The sequence below is a fragment of the Oncorhynchus keta genome, chromosome 33 (assembly GCF_023373465.1).
Source record: "Oncorhynchus keta strain PuntledgeMale-10-30-2019 chromosome 33, Oket_V2, whole genome shotgun sequence".
Lineage (NCBI taxonomy): Eukaryota > Metazoa > Chordata > Actinopteri > Salmoniformes > Salmonidae > Oncorhynchus > Oncorhynchus keta.
Window position 1 is genome coordinate 3,386,172 of NC_068453.1, and position 26,104 is coordinate 3,412,275.

The window sequence follows — 26,104 nt, forward strand, 5'->3', positions numbered from 1 at the left end:
CAAGTTGAGCTGGCTAGCTTTGTTTGCTATACCCAAAATGTACTGTAGGTTGACATTAGCTACCTAGCTTAGCTAGCCTCAGAGCATCTCATTAGGAGCAAAAAAGTAATGACTTTGGCTTTATGACTCATATGAGTCTGAGTAACTACATGTGTGTTGTAGCTAACGAACGTGTTTGTGAGATGTCATATTCTGCACTGTGCTGCTACAATAGGAATACAGACAGTACACCAGGACTGCTCGTGAAAAGCTCATAGCGTTTTTGTCAATCTCTTACAGACAATACCGCTTGTTGGCCTATCGGTTATTTTTGGAGTTGGTTCTATGTGAGGAGAATCTAGGCAGGGGAATCGAATCCCTTTCTCTGCGTGTCAATTACTCTCAAGAGGAGATGTGAAAGGTCCCATAATAACAATCTCCCCTTGTAACACCTCACTACACAGGCCAAACACACCATATCCAGGTATTCCCTTTGTAGAACTGTAGTATTTATTATAGGTGTTAGTAGTATATATTCTCAACAACGGTATATACACTGAGTGTACAAAACATTTCGTTTCGCCCCCTTTTGCCCTCAGAACAGCCAAGATGTTGACAGCGTTTCTGTCACGCCCTGACCTTAGTAGTCTTTGTTTTCTTTATTATTTTGGTTAGGTCAGGGTGTGACATGGGTGATACGTGCGTTTTTGTCTAATCTAGGGTGTTTGTACTATTTCGTTTTTTTTTGTATATTTATGGGGTTGTTTCCATCTAGGTGTTTATGTAGGTCTATGGCTGCCTAGATTGGTTTCTCAATTAGAGGCAGGTGTTTATCGTTGTCTCTGATTGGGAACCACATTTAGGCAGCCATGTTCTTTGGGTATTTTGTGGGTGATTGTTTCCTGTGTCAGTGTTTGTGCCACACTGGACAGTTTCGTTTCCGTTTCACTTTGTTATTTTGTATTTGTGTCATGTTCAGTCTTTTCTATTAAAACATGGACACTTACCACGCTGCGTATTGGTCCAATCCTTGCTACATCTCTTCAGACGAAGAGGAGGAAATCCGTTACAGTTCCACAAGGATTCCGGCCCATTGTTTTCTCCAATGCTTCCCACAGTTGTGTCAAGTTGGCTGGATGTCCTTTGGGTGGTGGACCATTCATGATACACACAGGAAACTGTTGAGCGTGAAAAACTCAGCAGCATTGGAGTTGACACAAACCAGTGCGCCAGGCGCTTACCACCATACCCCGTTCAAAGTAACTTTAAATATTTTGTCTTGCCCATTCATCTTCTGAATGGCACACATACACAATACAGGTCTCAGTTGTCTTAAGGCTAACAAATCCTTCTTTAACCCGTCATCTACACTGATTGAAGTGGATTTAACAAGTGACATCAATAAGGGATCATATCGTTCACCTGGATTCACCTGGTCCGTCTGTCATGGAAAGAGCAGGTGGTCCTAACTGTCCCTGCATACTGCTGTGTAAACTCACAAATAAATGTTGTCTTGCATACAAGCCATGTTTAAACTATTTCCTATATTGACAGACCAATCTAGTTTTATTGAAACGTTTACTTGCAAATGAATGAATGTTGAATGTCCCTTCACCATTTTCTATAGCAGTAAGTGTAAGAATCAATGCTGCTAGAGACGAGAAGAAGGTACAGGGAGTGAACATTTAATGGCAACACACATGATACAGGACAGGACAGCGTCTGGACATGAACACATAACGACAATAATGCAGACACAGGGAACAAACGGGGGGAGCAGACAGTTATAGACGGGGTAATCAACCAATCAACCAAGGGTAGGAGTCCAGGTGAGTCCAATGAGCGCTGCTGTGCGTAATGATGGTGACCGGTATAATGAACACGGTGGGAGACAGAGAGCTGGTTTCAAGAGCAGGGCAGGTAGCTGAGCAGGCAGAAGGTTATACACAGGGGGTCCAAAAGGGCAACAGTACAGGCAGGGAAAAGGCTAGTAATGTAGTCCGGGTGATCAGTTAATAGGTAGATAACAGGAAATTCGACAGGCTAAAGTACAGGCAGGGAAAAGGCTAGTAACGTCGTCCGGGTGATCAGGCAATAGGTAGATAACAGGAAATCCGATAGGCTAAAGACTGGGAATATGCCAAAGGCATCGTTAGTGAGGCAGGCAAAAACTATCATACATGGGAGGAATAAATCACAGGGAAAAACAGAGTTCCGAAAGACGTGTGTCACAAAACAAACAATATCTCACAGTGTTGGGGTGCAAAGAACTGAACTAAATATTGTGTGATAATGACATACAGGTGTGTGAACAGGTGATTATAATTCAGGTGATTGGGATCTGGAGAGTGAGCTGCGTTCAAGGGACCTAGGTGTTTGAGAGTGTGAGCTGGAAAGTGGGCTGGAAAGTGAGCTGCGTTTAATTAAGGGATCTATGTGTTTGAGGGTGTGAGTTGGAAGCAGACGTTATAACAGGTGTGCTAAATGAAGGGCAGACTGTCGCCCTCGAGCGCCAGGGAGGGAGAATAGACGTGACAGTAAGATTGTAACTAGTTACTTCTAGTTAATTCCAAATACATTTGCTGTCAGGATGGGTAATGTACTATATAAGTACACACTAGTTACAAGTAAGTACCCCTGAAGATACACATATATTTTAACTAGCTATATCCTGTGTAACACCTAGTAATTATATTGTCCTTATGAAGACGTGTATGAAGATATGTACTTTGTGATGTACTTGTGGGTTTATCCTCTCACTTGTACAGAAAGGAGGTTCAGGTTGTTGAAATGGGGAACAAACATATTCATAATTTTGTACCTTTTTTCTAAATATTACAAATAATTGTTTATTATAATCTGGGATGATGCCCGTATCGTTGACACCAGCCAGTGAGGATGATTTATGTCTGATTTGTTTTGGTAAACTCAAGAAAGTTGACCCAGATGGTACACGTTTTGGGGGCAAGAGCTAGCAACATTGCGTGGAGATTTTGAAGAGTGCGCATTCACGGGTAGGTAATCAGAGTCTATCGTGCCTTCAACCTTGGGATTTTTTGGACCACCAGATCAAGACCCTGTCATGGCGAGCCCAATCTCTAGACCTGAACCCTATTGAAAACCTCTGGAATGTGATCAAGGGGAAGATGGATGGTCACAAGCCTTCAAACAAAGCAGAGTTGCTTGAACTTTTTTATTTTTGCACCAGGGAGTGGCATAAAGTCACCCAACAACAATGTGAAAGACTGGTGGAGAGCATGCCAAGATGCATGAAAGCTGTGATTGTAAATCAGGGTTATTCCACCAAATATTGATTTCTGAACTCTTCCTAAGTTAAAATATTAGTATTGTGTTGTTTAAAAATGAATATGAAATGTTTTTCTTTGCATTATTCAAGGTCTGACAACACTGCATTGTTTTTGCTATTTTGACCAGTTGTCTGCATGTAAATGCTTTAAAACCTCTTTGGGCTAGGGGGCAGTATTTTGACGTCCAGATGAAAAGCGTGCCTAAAGTAAACTGTTACTCAGGCCCAGAGGCTAGGATATGCATATAATTGGAAGATTTGGATAGGACACATTCTAAAGTTTCTAAAACGGTTAAAATTATGTCTGTGAGTATATAACAGAACTGATATGGCAAGCGAAACTCAGAGGAAAAACCATCCCAAAAAAATTACAATTGGCTGTCATCTTTATTATGAGGCAAGTCCTCCCAGATTGCAGTTAATAGGGCTTCCACTAGCTGTCAGCAGTCTTTAGAAAGAGTTTCAGGCTTGTTTTTGGGAAAAATTTGATAGAATTTGTAGTTTTTCTAATTTGCTCCAATTTTGGCTGTAGTGCTTTCATGCGCATGGATGAGAGTGCGTTCTTTGTTATTTATCTCCAGTAAAGACAATAATGATTCTCTGTCTTAAATTGTATTGTTTATTTAATTATTATGGTACCTGAGGTTTGATTATAAACGTTGTTTGACTTGTTTGGAGAAGTTTATTGGTAACATTTGGGATTCATTTTGTATGCATTTTGAAGGAGGGAATTGGATTATTGACTGAAGCGCGACCAGCTAAACTGAGTTTTTGGGATATAAAGAAGGACATTATCGAACAAAATGACCATTTGTGATGTAGCTGGCACCTTTCGGAGTGCCAACAGAAGAAAATCTTCAAAGGTAAGGCATTTATTATATCATTATTTCTGACTTTCATTGCGCACCTGACTGGTTCAAATATGTTTTTCATGCTTTTGTATGTGGGGCGCTGTCCTCAGATAATCACATGGTGTGCTTTTGCCGTAAAGCCTTTTTGAAATCTGACACAGCGGCTGGATTAACAAGAAGTTAAGCTTTATGTTGATGAATAATTATTGTATTTTCATGAATGTTAATTTGAATTTGGCGCTCTGCAATTTCACCATTTGTCGTCGAGGTGGGTCGCCAGCAGAACGCCTGCGCCAGACAGGAGGTTAAATGATAATATTTTAATTTGGAATTTGAGAGAAATGTTGTCAGTAGTTTATAGAATGAAACAAAAATGTTAATTTTACCCAAACACATACCAATAAATAGTAAAACCAGAGAAACTGATCATTTTGCAGTGGTCTCTTTTAGGTGAGTAAACAGTGGTCTCTTTTAGGTGTGTAAACTTCAATCCAAAACCTTAAAGGACTGGTAACTGGCCCATTTTGACACACGACTCACAACGTGATTCATGTGTAAAAAAAACAACATTGAAAATCAAATTAGAATTATTACTCTTAAAACCTTTTGTGACTAGGGGGCAGTATTTTCATTTTTGGAAAAAAAGTTCCCGTAGTAAACAGGATATTTTGTCAGGACAAGATGCTAGAATATGCATATAATTGACAGCTTAGGATAGAAAACACTCTAAAGTTTCCAAAACTGTAAAAATATTGTCTGTGAGTATAACATAACTGATGTTGCAGGTGAATGCCTGAGAAAAATCCCATCCGGAAGTGCCTCATGTTTTGAAAGCGCTGCGTTCCAATACATCCCTATTGAGCAGTGAATGGGCTATCAACCAGATTACTCTTTCTCCGTATTCCCGAAGGTGTCTATAGCATTGTGACGTAGTTTTACGCATTTTATGTTGAAGAATACCCGTAGGCGGCTACATTGCGCAAGTGGTCACCTGATGCTCCCAGAGAGATTCTCGCGTAAAATAAAGAGGTAGCCATTACTCCAATCGGTCCTACTGAAAAATGTATTGTCCCGATGGATATATTATCAAATAGATATTTGAAAAACACCTTGAGGATTGATTATAAACAACGTTTGCCATGTTTCTGTCGATATTATAGAGCTAATTTTGAATATTTTTCGCAATTTTCGTGACTGCAATTTCCGGGCGATTTCTCAGCCAAACGTGAAGAACAAACGGAGCTATTTCGCCTACAGAAATAATATTTTGGGAAAAAAGGATCATTTGCTATCTAACTGGGAGTCTCGTGAGTGGAAACATCCGAAGCTCATCAAAGGTAAACGATTTAATTTGATTGCTTTTCTGATTTCCGTGACCAAGTTACCTGCTGCTAGCTGGACAAAATGCTATGCTAGGCTATCTAAACCTAACGGTTCCGCCGCTGTCCCCCAAAAGCCCCTGAAATTTAGGGCCAGGCCTCATTTTGAGCCTGCTTTTTTTCCACTGTTGCTGCACTCAGAGTGAGCTATGGTCCATCGGGTGTTTCATTGAACTCGGCACAGTCTGGAGACTATGGTGATGACATTTTTAGTGATGATTTCAGAATGCCATTTTGGCTGATGGTCCCTCTCCGTTTAAACATATTGCAAATGTACAAAGGTTAACAAGCAAGTCAGTGTTCGTCAGTCAATTAGATGTCATTCTGACACCAAACTGATACCATCTGACACCAAACATCACATATATCAGAGCAGGCCCATAATTCACAGCGCCTTCAGTTTAAAACATAATAAAAACGTAAAACACATAGTTACGTTCTAGCTGCGGGTCCAGTTCTGACATTATGTGTAGGCCTATATGAGGCGACCCTGAATCCCGAGTTTCGGCTCAATAGGTCCTTCGGTGCCCGAGCAAGCCCTTAATTGGTGCTGAAAATCCACTTTTTTCCATGCCTTGCTACGGGGTCCATGAATGAGCTATCGGACAGAAACATTGGGGTCCGTCTCTATGGGCCGAGCCGGTTTCAATGCACCTAGTCTTGTGTCTCTGAGACTTTTCTAAATGTCGTCATTTTCGTAATGGTCAAAATGAATTTAAGTCATAGCAAATGTACAAGGCTTTTTCTCGGTCCGAGAACCTTCTAGATCCAAGTAACTCACCACGCACTATCAACCTGAGGTCTAGAACAGGTTTCTAAAGTTTCAGAACTCTAAGTCTGACGGTTATTTTTTAGCTCGAACAAAGGTAACTATTGCAGGCACTGTCTGTCTCTACGCACCACACTGTGTCCCCCTGTCCTAGCTGTGTGTGTGTGTGTGATTTTTTTCTTGGAAATTTTATGGGAGACATGACTGATTTACAGTTCATGGGGGTTGCCTAATCACACATATGAAGTTTTGAAAAGATCTGACCTTTTTAACCCTTTGAATCAGCCCCTATGACACCATTTAAGGCACTTCCGATTGGCACAGGAAGCTATAAGTAAACACATATCCTGATTGGGGAATGCCTTTACAGAATCTTTACAGTGTTTACGTTAAGAACTGACCAATTTACACAGGGTTGAATGCACTATTTATCACAATACCTGCTTGGGTATGGAAAAACATTTTTAGGGTGATTTTAACCACTTCCGGTTGCTCCAGGAAGGCTTAGAATCAACACAGGTAGACCTCATAGTGGCCTGATGGATTGTCATTGAAGACAGGTTCATAAGGCATTCATAACCCACATAGGCTTCAGGTTGACTTTAGAGGAGCAGGCAATGTATTCCTATGGGGAGCGATGTCATTGTAATCTGTGAGATCAAAAAACCCTGATTAACTGTTAAGGGTTAATGCCACGGTCAAGGTTAGGCTTGCACAGATCGGGAGGACCTCAGGAAAGTACCTGAGGTCGAATTGTGCTTCTCACACTAACCCTTCTCTCACTGTCACCCAAAAGCAAATGACATTTAGGGCCAGGCTTAATTTTGGGCCTACTTTTTTCACGGTCGCTGCACTCAGAGCGTGCTATGGTCAAGCGGGGCATCTCGTTGAACTCGGCACAGCCTTGAGAATATGGAAATGCCATTGCAGGCTCTGTGTGTCTTCAAGCACTGCACTTTGTCACTCCATCGTTGCTGTGTGTGTGTGTGTGTGTGTGTGAGAGTTTTTTTTTTTTAACCTTTATTTTACTAGGCAAGTCAGTTAAGAAAATAATCTTATTTTTAATGACAGCCTAGGAACAGTGGGTTAACTGCCTGTACAGGGGCAGAATGACAGCTTTGTACCGTGTCAGCTTGGTGGTTTGCACTTGCAACCTTACGGTTACTAGTCCAACGCTCTAACCACTAGGCTACCCTGCCGCCCTTTGATATCTGTTGGGAGAAATGGCTGACATACAGTTCAAGAGGGTTGCCTAATCACACATATGAAGTTTTAAAACCCTTCGAAACAGCACCTATGACACCATTTTAAGGCACTTCCAGTTTAAACAGGAAGCTGAAAGTGAACACATATCCTCCCTGGGGTAGGCAATTATAGAATATTGAGTTTTAAGTCTACGTTAAGAACTGACTTATTTGCGGAGGGTTTATTGAGTGTTTATTACTTCAGAAAATCACAGAAATCTCGCAGAGCTCCGAAGCACACTTTAAAAAGATTTGTATGAACATGCTGCAACTGGATCGATAACTGTTTAAAAAATAAAAACTATTTTTGAACATCACTAATTTGACATTGTACGATTTCTCTTAAATGACTATAGATAAATGGCTGGTTCTTTTTTTATTGACACCGTAGGTTCCTTTACTTTGATGTGAAGCGGAAAAATTATTGCTCTATTTTCATTTTGGACCTTTTATCCCCGAAAAATGTCCATAACTCAAAAACCTAGACGCCCTCTTGTTCGGGGCCAACTGCCCATTATGCCAAACCTATGCTCACCAAGTTTTGGCTTCGAAATATTTTCCATTAAAGGAGATAAGGTCACGTCGTGATTGGTGATGTTTTGTACATTTGCAATATGATTCCATTTGCCCTCTTGTGGGATTTACCGGGACAGCGGAAAAATGACCAAAATTAGATTATTTTATAAAACAGAAACCGAATGTCCGAGAGAGTTCGTTTAATGACTTCCTGGAAGATCCGGCCCTGCCGCACGACCCGACGCCGTCTGCGAATTTTAGAAACGTATTTGGACGTCTATTAAGGGACCGTACATTTGCAATGTGGACTTTCTCACTAACCATATGGCAAATGTCAAAATGTTCCTTAAGCCCACCCGACACGCAGGCGTCCCATCTAGCCATCTGGAAATGCAAATGCACTACGCTAAATGCTAATAGCACTCGTTAAAACTCAAACGTTCATTAAAACACACATGCAGAGTACTGAATTAAAGCTACACTCGTTGTGAATCTAGCCAACAAGTCAGATTTTTAAAATGCTTTTCGGCGAAAGCATGAGAAGATATTATCTGATAGCATGCAACACCCCGAAATACCTGAAGGGGACGTAAACAAAAAAATTAGCATAGCCGGCGCTACACAAAACGCAGAAATAAAATATAAAACATTCATTACCTTTGACGAGCTTCTTTGTTGGCACTCCTATATGTCCCATAAACATCACTATTGGGTCTTTTTTTTTTAGATTAAATCGGTCCATATATACCCAAAATATCCATCTATGAAAAGTGTGTGATCCAGAAAAAAACTGTTTTAAAATGCAACGTAATTTTTTTAAATTAAAAAAGTCGACGATAAACTTTCACGAAACACTTCGAAATACTTTTGTAATCCAACTTTAGGTATTAGTAAACATTAATAATCTATCAAATTGATCACGGGGCGATGTGTATTCAATAGCTCCACGTCTTCAAATCATGGTCGGAAATCTCTCTTCCAAAACATCCTGTCGGAGACCGGATTACTCGTTTGACCAAGATACAACGCCCAGGCAATTGACAAGACTGGCGACATCGTGTGGAAGCTGTAAGACTTGCAATCTCGGCCCCATCTAATTTGCTGTCCCATAGATAATACATGCAAGTGGCGCATTGATATTTTTTCCAGTTTTCGGTGATCAGTATTCCTTGCGCTTTTCGATGAAACACACGTTCTGTTATAGTCACAGCCGTGATTGAACCAGTTTCAGAAACGTCAGAGCGTTTTCTATCCACACATACTAATCATATGCATATACTATATTCCTGGCATGAGTAGCAGGACGCTGAAATGTTGAGCAATTTTTTAACAGAATGTTCGAAAAAGTAAGGGGTAGGCTTAAGTGGTTTTAAGGTATGTTATGGCATTGAATAGAAAACTACAAAACCCCCCAAAAAAGTACTTCCTGAATGGATTTTTCTCAGGTTTCAGCCTGCCAAATCAGTTATGTTATACTCACAGACACTATTTTAACAGTTTTGGAATCTAGTGATGGTGTTTTCTATCCAAACCTACCAGTTATATGCATATCATATCTTCTGGGCCCGAGTAGCAGGCCGTTTAATTCTGGCATGCTTTTCATCCAAAATTCCGAATGCTGCCCCCTAACCTAGAGAGTCTAAGGTCAGGGCGTGACACTTTGTCAGCGATTACAGCGGTGAATCTTTCTGGGTAAGTCTCTAACAGCTTTGCTCACCTGGATTGTAAAATATTTGCCCATTATTATTTGACAAATTCTTCAAGCTGGTTGTTGATCATTGCTAGACAGCAATGGTCAAGTTTTGCCATAGATCTTCAAGCCAATTTAAATCAAAACGGTAACTAGACCACTCAGAAACATTCCATGTCAAATCAAATCAAATGTAGTTTGATCAGCAGATGTCACAAAGTGCTTATACAGAAACACAGCCTAAAACCCCAAACAGAAAGCAATGCAGATGTAGAAGCATGGTGGCTGTAACGGTGTTCGTCTGTTGAAAGAGGAGCGGACCAAAATGTGGCGTGGTGGTTACTCATGTTCTTTAATGAAACAATGAACGATACATGAAATAACTAAATCTACAAAACGAGAAAACCTATACAGCCTATCTTGTGACAACAAAGACAGGAACAATCACCCACAAACACACAGTGAAACCCAGGCTACCTAAATATGGTTCCCGATCAGAGACAACGAGAATCACCTGACTCCATCACCATAGACTATGCTAGACAACCCTACTCAACCACAATCCCAATACCTACTAAACCCCAATACAAAAACACACCACAAAATAAACCCATGTCACACCCTGGCCTGACCAAATAAATAACGAAAACACAAAATACTAAGACCAAGGCGTGACAGTGGCTTGGAAAACCCCTCTAGAAAAGAAAGGAACCTAGGAAGAAATCTAGGGAGGAAGGCTCTGAGGGGTGGCCAGTTCTCTTCTGGCTGTGCCGGGTGGAGATTATAAGAGTACATGGCCATTAAGGCCAGATTGTTCTTCAACATGTTCAAACATTCATAGATGACCAGCAGGGTCAAATAATAATCACAGTGGTTGTAGAGGGTGCAACAGGCCAGCACCTCAGGAGTAAATGTCAAATGGATTTTCATAGCCGAGCATTCAGAGACAGCAGGTGCAGTAGAGAGGTAGAAAGAAGGAGAGAGAGAAACAGAGAGAGAGCCAGAGGTAGACCGAGAGAGAAAGAGAGAGAGAGAGAGATAACCCCACCCACTTTGCCACGGAATAGCCCCCAACCACTAAAGCGATATCAATAGACCACTAACTTACTACAAGGAGACAAGACTGAGTGTAGCCCATGAATATCTCCTCCACCGCGTGAGCCCAATGGGGCACAAAACCGGACAGGAAGATCATGTCAATGACTCAACCCACTCTAGTCCATCGCCCTTCCTAGGGATGGAATAGAAAAGCACTAGTAAACCAGTGGCTCAGCCCCCATAATAGCGTCAGAGGCAGATAATCCCAATGAAGAGAGGGGAGCATGCCAGGCAGAGACAGCAAGGACGGTTTGTCACTCCAGTGCCTTGCTGTTCACCTTCGCACCACTTGGCCAGACTACACTCAATCATAGGACCTACTGAAGAGATGAATCTTTAGTAAAGACTTAAAGGTTGAGACGTCTCCCACATAAATAGGCAGACCATCCCATTAAAATGTACCTCTATAGGAGAAAGCCCTGCCTCCAGCTGTTTGCTTAGAAATTCTAGGGTCAATAAAGAGTCCTGTGTCTTGTGACATAGAGTACATGTAAATATGTAAGGCAGGGCCAAATTGGAGAGATAGGTAGGAGCAAGTTAATTTATTGCTGTTTAGGTTAGCAGTAAAACCTTGAAATCAGCCTTAGCCTTAACAGGAAACCAATATAGAGGGGACTGTGCAGTCTCTATGATGGGGTCTAAAACCAGCCTTGAGTGTTTCATATACATTATTTGTCCTCAGCAAGGCTGTGAGTAGCTGCTAAACAACTTTTTCAAAAAATGTTGACAGGAAAGGAAGATTCAATATAGGCAGATATAAACTCAGCAAAAAAATAAATGTCCTCTCACTGTCAACTGTGTTTAGATTCAACAACTGAAACATAAACTGAACAAGTTCCACAGACATGTGACTAACATAAATGAAATAATGTGTCTCTGAACAAAGGGGGGTTCAAAATCAAAAGTAACAGTCAGTATCTGGTGTGGCCACCAGCTGCATAAAGTCCTACAGTGCATCCCCTCCTCATGGACTGCACCCGATAAGCCAGTTCTTACTGTGAGATGTTACCCCACTCTTCCACCAAGGCTCTTGCAAGTTCCAGAACATTTCTGGAGGGAATGGCCCTAGCCCTCACCCTCACAGGTCCCAGACGTGCTCAATGGGATTGAGATCCGGGCTCTTCGCTGGCCATGGCAGAACACTGACATTCCTGTCTTGCAGGAAATCACACACAGAACGAGCTGTATGGCTGGTGGAATGCTGGAGGGTCATGTCAGGATGAGCCTGCAGGATGGGTAGCACATGAGGGAGGAGGATGTCTTCCCTGTAACGCATAGAGGTGAGATTGCCTGCAATGACAACAAGCTCAGTCCGATGATGCTGTGACACACCACCCCAGACCATGACGGATCCTCCACCTCAAAATCGATCCCGCTCCAGAGTTCAAGCCTCGGTGCAACGAAGAAGTGAAGAGCACTTTTTTTGCCAGTCCTGTCTGGTCCAGCGATGGTGGATTTGTGCCCATAGGCGACATTGTTGCCGTTGGTGTCTGGTGAGGACCTGCCTTACCTGACTTGATTTAAATAGGAGTCCGTAATTTGCTTTCTAATAATCATAATCTTTTAATCTAAGAAGTTCATGAATTCATCATTGCTGAGGTGAAGGCCATCCTCACTTGGGGATTGCTGCTTTTTAGTTAGCTTTGCAACAGTATCAACAATATGTTTTGGATTGTTTTATTCTCCTTACTCAGGTTGGATAAGTAGACTGATCGAGGAGCAGTGAGGGCTCTTCAATCTTGCACTTTACTGTATTTCCAAGCTCGTCAGAAGACTTCGTTTAGTGGAGCGTAATTTCCGTTCCAATTTTCTGGAAGCTTGCCCCAGGGGTCGGGTATTTTCTGTATTTCAGGGAGCTCATTTATTTTGAAAAATGTTTTTTTTGAAGTGTGACTGCATCTAGGGTATTATGCAAAGCCTAAATGTAGGTGGTTAACTGATTGTTGTACTCCGGTGTCATTGGGTAGGTGGTGGGAGTCTTTGGGTTGTCCGATAATTATTTTTCGCAGGTTTTAATAACAGTTTGTTGGGGTTTTAGCAGATTTTTTTTTAGAGATTTCAATTGTAATAAAAGGGAGGTCCGATACTCCAGGATTATCAGGAAAAACATTTAGATTCACAAATTGTATTCCACGAGACAAACCTAGATCCAGGGTATGACTGTGGCAATGCGTAGGTCCTTAGACATGCTGGACAAACCCCACTGAACCCCACTGAACCATGTTTCAGTCAGGCCAATCACATCAATGTTATGATCAGTTATTAGTTGACTGACTGACTGCCTTGGAAGTGACTAGCTCTATTTTGAGTTGTGAGAAATCACGATCTCTTACAATAATGACAGGAACGGAGGAGGTCTTTATTGCAGTGAGATTGCTAAGGCGAAGAGCGCCATGTTTAGTTTTTTAAGTTAAAATCAATTGAATGGATTCCTTCCTCTCCGGCAACTGAGTTAGGAAAGCCGCTTGTATCTTTGTCGTGACCGGGTGTATTGAGACAGCATCCAAAGTATAATTAATAACTGCACCATGCGCAAAGGGATATTCAATTTCTGATTTTTATTTTATTTTACCAATCTACCAATTGGTGCCCTTCTTTGAGAACCATTGGAATGCCTCCCTATTCTTTGTGGTTGAATCTGTGCTTGAAATTCACTGCTCGAATGTGGGACCTTACAGATAATTATATGTGTGGGGTACAGAGCTGAGATAGTTATGTAAAAATCATGTTAAACACTATTATTAAAACACAGAGTCTATGCAACTTATTAAGCACATCTTTAATCCTAAATTCACTGCATGAATTACAAACCGGTTGGCCATTAAACCGGTTGACTCAAGACAGCTTTTAATTTTTTATTAATTTGTTAAACATTTCTTAAAACACAATCCCACTGACATTATGGGGTATTTTGTGTAAAACAGTGACATACAATCTCCATTTAAACTATTTTAAATTCAGGCCGTAAGACAACAAAATGTGGAAAAAGTAAAGGGGCGGGAAAAAATTCTGAAGGCACTGTACTATAAGCATCCAACTCCCTCGTATCAATAGATCATGCACACTGACCTTCCCTCACAATACCTACCCCCAACAGACACCCGTCAGTCACCCAAACTAAAATACAAATCATGAAGATCTATTTTATAGACAATACACAGACAGCGCATTGCGCAAACAAAACAACCCTCGCAATATCAACTGAATTACATGGGTCTATTACTGAACTGTTTGTTGAAACAAATAATTGAACGGGAAGAGACTGTTGAGATGTACAAACTATGGCAAAAGCGAAAGATTAGCAGACAAGAGGCAATCCGTAATTTCGATTAAGACATTAATGACCAAGCCAATATGGACTTAGTCAATATAACTATTTGTTCAGAACTTTTGAAATGTACAGAGACAGAATTCAGAACATGGGCCATTTGTACAGTGTTCTCTATGTACACCAAGTCAGAAACATAGGATAAATAAAGGGGGCATATAAGCAGACAAAGAAAGCTCTTACAATGTTTGATGATGACATTTCTCTAAAACAGGCTATAGGCTACATGTGCACCACCAAGTGCTGAGGGGGAAAAAGGGACACAATTATTAGGGTGAAGCACATGGTATAGTAACAGCTTACTACACAACATACACTTAGTATTACTTTCTTATCTACAGTATACATATCTCCCTGGCATATTACATCATTGATGCAGCAGCATACAATACATTTTTGGACTACCTTCGTTGTGCTGTGCCCACTTGAACAGGAAGGTGGCGCAGCGGTCCTTTATCATCAAACTTTGTCATAAAAGTCTGACATTCTCTGGATTTATGATGCTTTCAAGACAACTGGGAACTCGAATCATGACATGGTCAAAACATGACTTCAGTGATCTTCAGGTCAGAGCTCTAGAAAGAGGCTGAGTTCTCGACTTGGAATTCTGAGTTGGCTGACCATTCAAGATGTATTTTCACCTTCACCTTTCACTTTCTGAGCTAATTTTTTTCCAGAGTTCCCAGTTGTCTTGAACTTAGTGAAGTATGAGATTTCCCAGTTCTGAGTTTCCAGTTGTTTTGAAATTGGCAGAAGTCACGCTGGAGTCACAGCATGGCCAATGTATTCAAACTTATAGCAGGCAGGGTAAGTGCTTTGCAACTCTTGCAGTGCGCCACTTATTCCTTCCAAACCACTCATTGTTGAATTTGTAATATTCGGTCCAATGGCCGATGAGCACCAATACCTTTTATCTATCATTTCTCTTCATACGATAAGGATTAGAAAGGATTTGCCAGTAGATTGTTGAGGTGATTCATGATGTCTTGTTAAGATTTTGAAAGTATGATGTTGACACGATCAGTCCAATCAAAACTACAGCACACATAACGTGATTTAAAGTCATTTTATCTGTGGCCTATGACCTCGAGCCTTCTTGGATGAGCACTTCTAATGTAAATCTATGGCAACACCCAAGGGGGCTTCAACTGCCTAGCTCTCCCTGTAGATTATGTGTCCCCATGAATGACAGAACACTGAGCCTATCACAGCGCAACTAGAGAAGATTACCAACACCTACGCTCTGTATTTTCCACTGGCTGCCCCCCACCATAGAAAGCACTGGTCTAGGCTGAAACACCTGCATTTTGGAGCTGCCTTACTCAAGAATCCAAGAAAAATAGCATGTGGCTTTATTCACTCAATACATTTGTTTTTACATTATTTGCAAATTGATATGACACAAATTACTGCAAAAAAATTATGTTTTACAGGTGGGGCTCAAAACAGGTGAACATCTGCCCTGAATGACGGGTCGCCACTGGCTAGCTAGTTAACTACATTACTGCTGCTTGACGTATTTTCTGCTGCGCTGATGTTGGCTGATCGGAATGCTTCCTCTTTGAAGTGAAGGTGCAAATCGATGGAATAGCTTCACATTTCAATGTTCTACGACCTGGCAACCCCATCAGTTAAGACTTCAGGTCTGTTTCGAAATTCTCTGTCTGAAAGTGCTGGCAACCAACATACACACTTGGATATTTCTCCACAGGAGGTTTCACATCATAGGCAGCGTTCTCTACTGCCGCCAGCCAGTGCTTAATTTGTAAATCGGGAGGTGATGGAACATAAAGTGAGCGTGAGACGGGGGGTGGGATCGGAAAACATGAGAATGATTTTTTACCTTGGTAGTAAAGCATTGCATGCATATCATCACATTTGCAAAGTGGTATAATTTAATTTAATTTTACCTTTATTTAACCAGGCAAGTCAGTTAAGAACACATTCTTATTTTCAATGACGGCCTGGGAACAGTGGGTTAACTGCCTGTTCAGGGGCAGAACGACAGATTTGTACCTTGTCAGCTCGGGGGTTTGAACTCGCAACCTTCCGGTTACTCGTCCAACGCGTATAGAGCAGTAGAGTAGAGGCACTTACAGAAGTTGCACTCATGGGATTTTTTTGTTGCCTTTAATAAAAGTATTTTTTGCAATTCTGCGTCATTTTACATGATTGGAGACATAGGCATAATCTTTTTAATGTCACGTTCAAAACTGGGAACTCAGAGCTGGGAAATCTCTGACTTCCAACTTCAGTGCGTTCAACAACTGGGAAATCGGGAAAAAACGATCTCCGACTGGGAAAATATGTTTGAATGGTCAGCCAACTCAGAATTTCAAGTGGGGAACCCTGGCCTCTTTCTAAATGCCCAAAGTTCCCGACCTGAAGATCACTGACGTCATGATTCGACCTCATTTTTTTCAGTTCCCAGTTGTCTTGAATGCACAAATTATCAAAAAGTCAGGCTACATTGACACTGACGAACTGATGATCTGAAATCAATGAAAACAACGTTGTATTGAATCCATCAATGGCCTAGGTGTGTGGAGACACATATTGTATGCTACAATACGAGGAGTAAATCATAGTCCTAATAGTGAGGACAATTAACAGAGGCAACTCGAATGAACTTTCACCGCGTTTATTGACATTTTTGACAATTATTTTCCATGCCATGAGAGGTACCTGCCGGCCAAATGGGTTCCCGGAACGACACAATCCAAAACGGAGAAGTGCCGGATCCTGTTCCGGCAGGCTTTTGCTTAAATTAAGCACTGCCGCCAGCCACTATCGGCTCAAAGGAATATTTCCGGCAGGTAACCAATGAAATGTTACCCCAGCAGCCTGCACTTGCTTGAAGTTTGCACATCCAGCTATTGAGCACTACAACATGACTAAACTTTACAGTTGTTGTTGACAGAAAAATAAAAAGTTCTTCGCAATCTCAAAAGGCCAAATAGGGAGTGTTTATATTTGTCCTGGAAGTGTGAGGTGTGTAAGCACAAGTGTGAGGTGTAAATGGAAATGTCTTTTTTTTTGCATATCCCGACTCCCCTGAGACACCCTCTGATGTTCTATGAACGAGTGGCTGGTTCCGTAATTAACGTTAGCTATCTGTTGACACCAATTCTCAACTGGATCAACTCCGACAGGTGCGGCACTACATCCTGAAATCGCCATGAATTCCACATATTATGGTTTGCTTTACAACCAGGAAATGTAGATGGCCCTTCCCTTCCGGCGAGATGCAGAAACACTGGTATTTCTGTGTAGTGAGGCAATTCTCTACTTTTTTAAAATAACAAATTAATGGACATTTACACCGAAAGCGCAGCGATGAAACATCACTTTTAGCAGAAGCCGCTGAACATTACTTCTAAATAATAGCTCCTAATTCAATTAAGTTTGACATTAATTGATTCTTTGAGGTCTCACTCCTTGTCCGTGTGTGTCGTTGACAGCATGAAGAAGTCATTTGGCTGCGGGAAGAAGAACGAGGGAGACAAGGAGGCGTTCGCAGTGATGAAGGAGGAGTACAGGAAGCTGGGGAGCATGACCTTCGCCGAGGGGGCTGTGCTGACCATCTTTGTCCTGCTGGTGGTGATGTGGTTCACCAGAGAACCAGGCTTCATGCCAGGCTGGGCCACTGTACTGTTTAACATGGATGGAGCGTGAGTAGCACACACATACAGATACATTCATGCACACAGGCTGGCAGATGCATGCACACACACACAAACACACACCAATAAAATGTGAATGTCTGTTCTTCTAACTGAATTCTAAACTCTTTCGCTGTGTTTTTTCCTTCAGGTTTGTGACAGACGGGACTGTTGCCATCTTCATGTCCACGCTCTTCTTCATTATCCCCTCACGGCCGTTCTGCTGTGGGAGTGCTGAGGAAGAGGAGGGAGAGGCTGGGGAGGAAGGTGAGGGGGGTTCAATGAAAGAGACACAATTACAAATACAGTTGAAGTCTGAATATTACATACACTTAGGTTGGAGTCATTTAAACTCGTTTTTCAACCACACAAATTTCTTGTTAACAAACTATAGTTTTGGCAAGTTGGTTAGGACATCTACTTTGTGCATGACACAAGTTTTTCCAACAATTGTTTACAGACAGATGATTTACATTATAATTCACTGAAAACAATTCCAGTGGGTCAGAAGTTTACATACACTAAGTTGACTGCCAATGGAAAATTCCAGAAAATGATGCCATGGCTTTAGAAGCTTCTGAGGCTAATTTGAGTCAATTGGAGGTGAACCTGTGGATGTATTCCAAGGCCTACCTTCAAACTCAGTGCCTCTTTGCTTGACATCATGGGCAATTATGAGCCAAGACCTGGATGAACCCCCACAAGTCTGGTTCATCCTTAGGAGAAATTTCCAAACACCTGAAGGTACCACGTTCATCTGCACAAACAATAGTATAAACAAGTATAAACACCATGGGACTATGCAGCCGTCATACTGCTCAGGAAGGAGACGCGTTCTGTCTCCTAGAGATGAACGTACTTTGGTGCGAAAAGTGTAAATCAATCCCAGAACAACAGCAAAGGACATTGTGAAGATGCTGGAGGAAACAGGTACAAAAGTATCTATATCCACAGTAAAACGAGTCCTATATCGACATAACCCGAAAGGCCGCTCAGCAAGGAAGAAGCCACTGCTCCAATACCGACATAAAAAAGCCAGACTATGGTTTGCAAATGCACATGGGGACAAAGATTGTACTTTTTGGAGAAATGTCTTCTGGTCTGATGATACAAAAATATAACTGTTTGGCCATAAAAATATAACTGTTTGGCCATTGTTATGTTTGGAGGAAGAAGGGAGAGGCTTACAAGCCGAAGAACACCATCCCAACCGTGAAGCACGGGGTGGCAGCATCATGTTGTGGAGGGTAGGAGGGACGGGTGCACTTCACAAAATAGATGGCATCATGAGTGCAGGAAAATTATGTGGATATATTGAAGCAACATCTCAAGACATCAGTCAGGAAGTTAAAGTTTGGTCGCAAATGGGTCTCCCAAATGGACAATGACCTCAAGCACACTTCCAAAGTTGTGACAAAACGCCTTAAGGACAACAAAGTCAAGGTATTGGAGTGGCCATCACAAAGCCCTGACCTCAATTTCATTGAAAATATGTGGGCAGAACTGAAAAAGCGTGTGCGAGCAAGGAGGCCTACAAACCTGACTCAGTTACACCAGCTGTCAGGAGGAATGGGCCAAAATTCACCCAATTTATTGTGGGAGGCTTGTGGAAGGCTACCAGAAAAGTTTGATCCAAGTTAAACAATTATAGGCAATGCTACCAAATACTAATTGAGTGTTTGTAAACTTATGACCCACTGGGAATGTGATCAAAGAAATAAAAGATGAAATAAATCAATCTACACTATTTTTCTGACTTTTCACATCCTTAAAAAAAGTGGTGATCCTAACTGACGTAAAACATGGAATTTTTACTTAAATGTCAGGAATTGTGAAAAACTGAGTTTAAATGTAAATGTATTTGGCTAAGGTGTATGTAAACGACTTCAACTGTATCTTTGTCTGCAGATTCTGTTCAGTTAAGAAGACTCAATGAGACAAAGTTCAGTTTCACTCTCTAATGAAGAGATAGGCCTTTAATGTGCATTGTTAATGTTCATTTCACTTATTCCTTCTCTTACTCCCCTCCTCACTCTCCAGGCAAGAAGAAGCAAAAGGCCCCAGCTGCTCTGTTGAACTGGCATGTGGTCCACGAACGCATGCCCTGGAATATCATCCTATTGCTGGGAGGAGGTTTTGCTTTGGCCAGCGGTAGCGAGGTTTGTATGCAGGCATCTAGTTCATAATGCCCTGTATCTTGTCTCTCTCGCTCTCACCTCCACTCACCCCCCTCATCTCGCCCACCCCATCTGTTTCTCTAGGCATCTGGTCTGTCTCAATGGCTGGGTGAGAGTCTAGCTCCTCTACAGTCCATTCCTCCCTTCGGTATCTCTCTGCTACTCTGTCTGTTGGTGGGGACCTTCACTGAGTGCTCCAGCAACACAGCTACTACCACACTGTTCCTGCCCATACTGGCCTCTATGGTAACCACACACAAACAGACACATGCGCACTCATGCACGAACGAACGCACACACACAATAACGCACGTATGCATGCATGCATGCACATTTGCATACACACACACACTCCCTCTCTCTGTCTCTCTCATACACATGTCCAAGTGTGTTGACTGACTCGGTGTGTTCCTTTCTACTTCCCACCAGGCCACAGCTATTAGGCTGCATCCTCTGTACGTGATGCTGCCCTGCACCATCTGTGCCTCGTTGGCATTCATGTTGCCTGTGGCAACACCTCCCAATGCCATCGTCTTCTCCTATGGAAATCTCAAAGTCATGGACATGGTGAGACCCAACACATGCACACACACAGGTGCATAAGTGCACACACACGAATGGATAGACACAGACACACAACCACAGTAGTGGTCTTGTGTTGTTCAGATGGTAACATAGTGTTGCAACACCAAAATAGTAGGTTCAATTCCCACTGGGGTCACATACACTGAAATGTATGCACCGACTACTGTAAATCGCTTTGGATTAAAGTGTCAGCTAAAAGGCATATATTATGTTATTACACATTCAGATACAACAGTGTTTACTGTATACCCTGAATTTGTGTTGTTGTTGTGTTGTCCAGGTGAAGGCAGGCTTCATGCTGAACATGATCGGGATCGTGACCATCAACATGGGCATCAACACCTGGGGAGACGCAATGTTCCAGCTCAGCACTTTCCCTGACTGGGCCAACATCACACATGGGACCAAGCCCTGAGAGGGGGAGGAGAGAGAGGCAGGAGGAAGGAGGAGGATGGAGGGAGGATTTTGATATGAGCAACAAAGAGAGCAAGGGAGAGAGAGAGAGAGGGAGAGGCAGGCAGGCAGGCAGACATACAGTACCAGTCAAAAGTTTGGACACACCTACTCATTCAAGGGTTTTTCTTAATTTTTACTATTTTCTGCATTGTAGAATAATAGTGAAGACATCAAAAATGTGAATGGACTCGTGTAGTGTTAAACAAATAAAAATATATTTTATATGAGATTTTTCAAAGTAGCCACCAGTTACCTTGGTATTCTCATTTGCCTTGGCATTCTCTCAACCAGCTTCAAGAGGTAGTCACCTCGAATGCACTTCAATTAACAGGTGTGCCTTGTTAAGTTATTTTGTGGAATTTCTTTCCTGCTTAATGCTTTTAAGCCAATCAGTTGTGTTGTGACAAGGTAGTGGGGGCATACAGAAGATAGCCCTATTTGGGAAAAGACCAAGTCAAATAAGCAAAGTAAAATGACAGTCCATCATTACTTTAAGACATGAAGGTCAGTCATTATGGAACACTTCAAAAACGTTGAAAGTTTCTTAAAGCGGAGTCGCAAAAACCATAAAGCACTATGATGAATCTGGCTATCATGAGGACCGCCACAGGAAAGGAAGACCCAGAGTTACCTTTGCCACAGAGAATACGTTCATTACAGTTACCAGCCTAAGAAAATGCAGCACAAATAAATGCTTCACAGAGTTCAAGTAACAGATACATCTCAACATCAACTGTTCAGAGGAGACTTTGTGAATCAGGCCTTCATGGTCAAATTGCTGCAAAGAAACCACTACTAAAGGACAACAATAAGAAGAGACTTGCTTGGTTCAAGAAACACGAGCAATGGACATTAGACGGGTGGAAATCTGTCCTTTGGTCTGATGGTCCAAATTTGTCATTTTTGGTTCCAACCGCCATCTCTTTGTGAAACGCAGAGTAGGTGAATGGATGATCTCATGTGTGGTTCCGACCATGAAGCATGGAAGAGGAGGTGTGATGCTGTGGGGGTGCTTTGCTGGTGATACTTAATTCCAGGTACACTTAACCAACATGTCTACCATAGCATTCTGCAGCGATACGCCATCCCATCTGCTTTGCGCTTAGTGGGACTATCATTGGTTTTTCAACAGGTCAATGACCCAAAACACCTCCAGGCTGTGTAAGGGCTATTTGACCAAGGAGAAAAGTGATGGAGTGCTGTATCAGATGACCTGGCCTCCAAAATCACCCAACCTCAACCCAATTGAGATAGTTTTCGGATGAGTTGGACTGCAGAATGAAGGAAAAGCAGCCATCAAGTGCTCAGCATTTATGGGAACTCCTTCAAGACTGTTGGAAAAGCATTCCAGGTGAAGCTGGTTGAGAGGATGCCTAGAGTGTGCAAAGTTGTCATCAAGGCTACTTGAAGAATCTCAAACATAAAATATATTTTGATTTGTTTAACACTTTTTTGGTTACTACTTGATTCCATAGATGTTATTTCATAGTTTTGATTTCTTCACTATTATTCTACAATGTAGAAAATAGTAAAAAATTAAGAAAAACCCTTGAAGGAGTAGGTGTGTCCAAACTTTTGACTGGTACTGTAAATGTGGACTGACAGGCAAACAGAAAGTCAGACATAGACAGAGAAAGACAAAGCGAATGGGAAAGGGAGATTAAGCACACACACATAATGTTGAAGTGACAATGAACAAGTACACCAGCTGCAGTATTTTCTCCTTAATTTTTTTTACCTTTATTTAACCAGGCAAGTCAGTTAAGAACATATTCTTATTTTCAATGACGGCCTGGGAACAGTGGGTTAACTGCCTGTTCAGGGGCAGAACGACAGATTTGTCAGCTCAGGGGTTTGAACTCACAACCTTCCGCAACTATTCCAACGCTCTAACCACTAGGCTACGCTGCCGCCCCATTTTAGAAATAAGATACCATATACCTTGCCCTCTGATAGGCTAGGTCTGATGTTAAAAGTGCCTAGGTGGTCAGGGCAAGGGGCTAGCGAACTAGGGTCTTGGTGGTTCCTGGACTGGGCCATACATTACAATACAGTTCCATTGCCCCCTAGTGTTCATTACATGTAATTGTAAATCTGGTGAAGCGGAATAGGGTTGAATGGTGCTTCAACACAGTAGTGCACTCCTTTGAATCGAATCTGTCCCAGTTCCAGACAAGGATATCCTTAAAACGAGACTACATCTTCAAAGCAAGCATTGTGCAGGAATGTGTATGTATATATATCTTGAAATATAGCATATAAGTAGGAATGGGGTGGCGCAGTGGTTCAATCCCGGGCTTTGTCACAACCGGCTGTGATCGGGAGTCCCATATGGAGGCGTACAATTGGCCCAGCTTCGTCTGGGTTAGCGGAGGGTTTGGCCTGGGGTAGGCTGTCATTTTAAATAAGAATTTGTTCTTAACTGACTTACCTAACTGTAAAAAAATATATATTTTGTTTCAACTTATTATTTCCAGTGGCCTTTTTCAAGCTCAGAGTACTACACATTTCACGGTATCCTAGCTTTGATTACATTTATTGTGACTAACAATAGACTGTTAATTTGATGTTTGTAAATTGTTAATTTAATATTATTATTTTAATCAACTTAAACCTTTGTTATGTTAACAATAAATGTGGAATTCTAATAACTAAAGCTATATTATTGTTGCTAAATAAGACAGCTAAGTACCCTGCTTCATTTCAGTGTAACTTACTATTCGAATTCGAGTCAACTTAAACGTTTATTATGTCAACAATAAATGTTGTGTTATCATAGCAACATAAAGCAACATTTGTTGACAAATTAAAAACACCTAAGTCCACATCATCATGTCAGTATAACCAACCGTTTTTTGTTGAGTTAATTTCACATTTTGTTAAGTCAACTTTCAATTAAGTTACTGTAACTAGTAATAATTATCGAAACTACATTTAAAGTTTACATAACAAAATGGTCTATGCAAGGATAACGTGACATGTTAAGTGCTCTGAGCTTGAAAAAGGCCACGCAACTAGATGACTGGAAATAACAAGTTGAAACAACATTAAAGTGTGAGTTATCTGATTTAATGTCACATTTAAAAAAAAAAGAGTCAAGCCTACGTCATATTGAGTTATTGTAACACATAGTTCTCAACCTGTTTGGCTGGTGGCGCTACACTGTGGCTACGAGCAAGTCAAGCAGGCCACACACAAATAAATAACTATACTATTAATGACATAACAGAAAAGATTGCCATAGGCTGCAGGTTGAGAACCACTGTTTTAACTCAACAAAATGACTGACTAATAAAAATTGTAAACTTAATATAACCCCGTATGTACAGTTGAACAAAGTTCAGATTCAGTAAAGCTTATCTCCATTTTAAAATGACTTTATATTTACAATGATTGTTTTACTATCAAGAGGACATTGATCGATTCAACAACTTACATTGAAATCAATTAATTCTATCCAGCTTGTAATGACAAAATAGTCCTTTTGTGTATTTCAGAACATTTATTACACTATGTATTAACAAATACATTTGCAACAATGTATCGTTCCCTAGAATGCATTTTTATTGTCATTAAAAAAAATCTAACAACGCATATTTTTAGATTAATGTCTTTGGGTGCATTTAAACGGGCAGCCAAATTCTGCTGTCACTAATTGATATTTTAACCAATATCAGGGAAGATTTTTTTAAATTAAGATAAAATGTTTTGTCTAAGTTTGATTTATTCAACCGTCCAATGAACCCATACACATTTGTAAATGGCACCATTAAAACATGGTTTTATGGCACGGTAATTAATAATTCAAACACTGAGCAAAGACAGCCTTCACAATGATTTCGAAGACAAGTGGGTGTTGAGTGTGAAAAGAAATTCTATAACATGCTGTAAACATTTTCAGAATGCACTGTAGTTAATGGGAAGAGATGATAGCAAATCAATGGTCTCTAACAAAAGACAGTTGTACTTTGTAGACTGAAGTTCACACGTAAAAATACGGTAACTTAAGTCTTCCCAAAATTGAGATTTGTAAGATTTAGGCAAATAACAGCATCATTGTCCTCGGAATTAACTCAACTACTGCGAAAAGAAAAAAAACACACACCAATTAGTTGAATTAACGAAGACGGTTCTTCAGCCCATGCACTTCTGCTGTAGTTTTCTGCACCAAAATCTTCAAGAATATTTTCTGAACTACCTCAAACATTTTTGGGTAACCCATGTTCAGACAATAAAGAAGTCCAATCAAAGTGGCAAAGGCATTTGGGACGTTGTGAAGCTCATGTATGATCACCTGCTCTTCTATCACAAGGGCAACGTCCACATTGTCAGCTGGCATTGGGTCATCTGCTGCAGCTCCATCCACAACGACAAGTGTATTTTCAATCCATGGGTGACTTCCTCAGAATCAGTTGTCTTCTGAAAAGCAGAACAAAAAGAGGCAAAGAATAAAGCCATTGCCCTACAAAACATCCTACAATACATTTTCTTTCTGTGAAAATGTCAGCAAATGTACTGTTGCATATTGATGCAGGCAAGTGGGGTGGCAGGTAGCCTAGTGGTCAAGAGGGCGTTGCGCCAGTAAACAAGCATGGTCCTCAAGCACGTCAGTTAACCATGATTGCTCCCAGGTCTAGAAATAATGTGTTCTTCGTTGAGGTAAAACATGTCTGTTATTTTCCTATTTGCTAAAAATGATTGATTGTCTGCTATAACGCCACAAAGGCCTACGTTCATCCAACACTGAATTTATTTACATTTTACCTTTATTTAACTAGGCAAGTCAGTTAAGAACAAATTCTTATTTTTAATGACGGCCTAGGAGCAGTGGGTTAACTGCCTGTTCAGGGGCAGAATGACAGGTTTGTACCTTGTCAGTTCGGGGGTTTGAACTTCCGGTTACTAGTCCAACGCTCTAACCACTAGGCTACCCTAAGGGGAAAAACCATGTAAAGCATCATTCAGTGCTGTTTTAGCAATCTACAACATTCATTATATTAAAAGGTGCACTGTGTAGAATTCCACCTCTGCTTTCTTTTTAAATGACCAGCTTACAAAAGCTG

At 41.2% G+C, this 26,104-nt stretch overlaps 1 protein-coding gene across 1 annotated transcript in view; it reads left to right on the forward strand.

Moving 5' to 3' along the window:
* Positions 1–24,635, forward strand: part of slc13a2 (solute carrier family 13 member 2) — a 56,446-nt gene extending 31,811 nt beyond the window's left edge. Inside the window, exons 7-12 of the mRNA XM_052491700.1 lie at positions 17,623–17,832; positions 17,975–18,090; positions 19,864–19,982; positions 20,085–20,246; positions 20,430–20,567; positions 20,866–24,635. Coding sequence (XP_052347660.1) covers positions 17,623–17,832; positions 17,975–18,090; positions 19,864–19,982; positions 20,085–20,246; positions 20,430–20,567; positions 20,866–21,000 — 880 coding nt within the window. The 3' untranslated portion in view covers positions 21,001–24,635. The remainder of the gene's footprint in view (positions 1–17,622; positions 17,833–17,974; positions 18,091–19,863; positions 19,983–20,084; positions 20,247–20,429; positions 20,568–20,865) is intronic.
* The last annotated feature ends 1,469 nt before the right edge of the window (positions 24,636–26,104 follow it).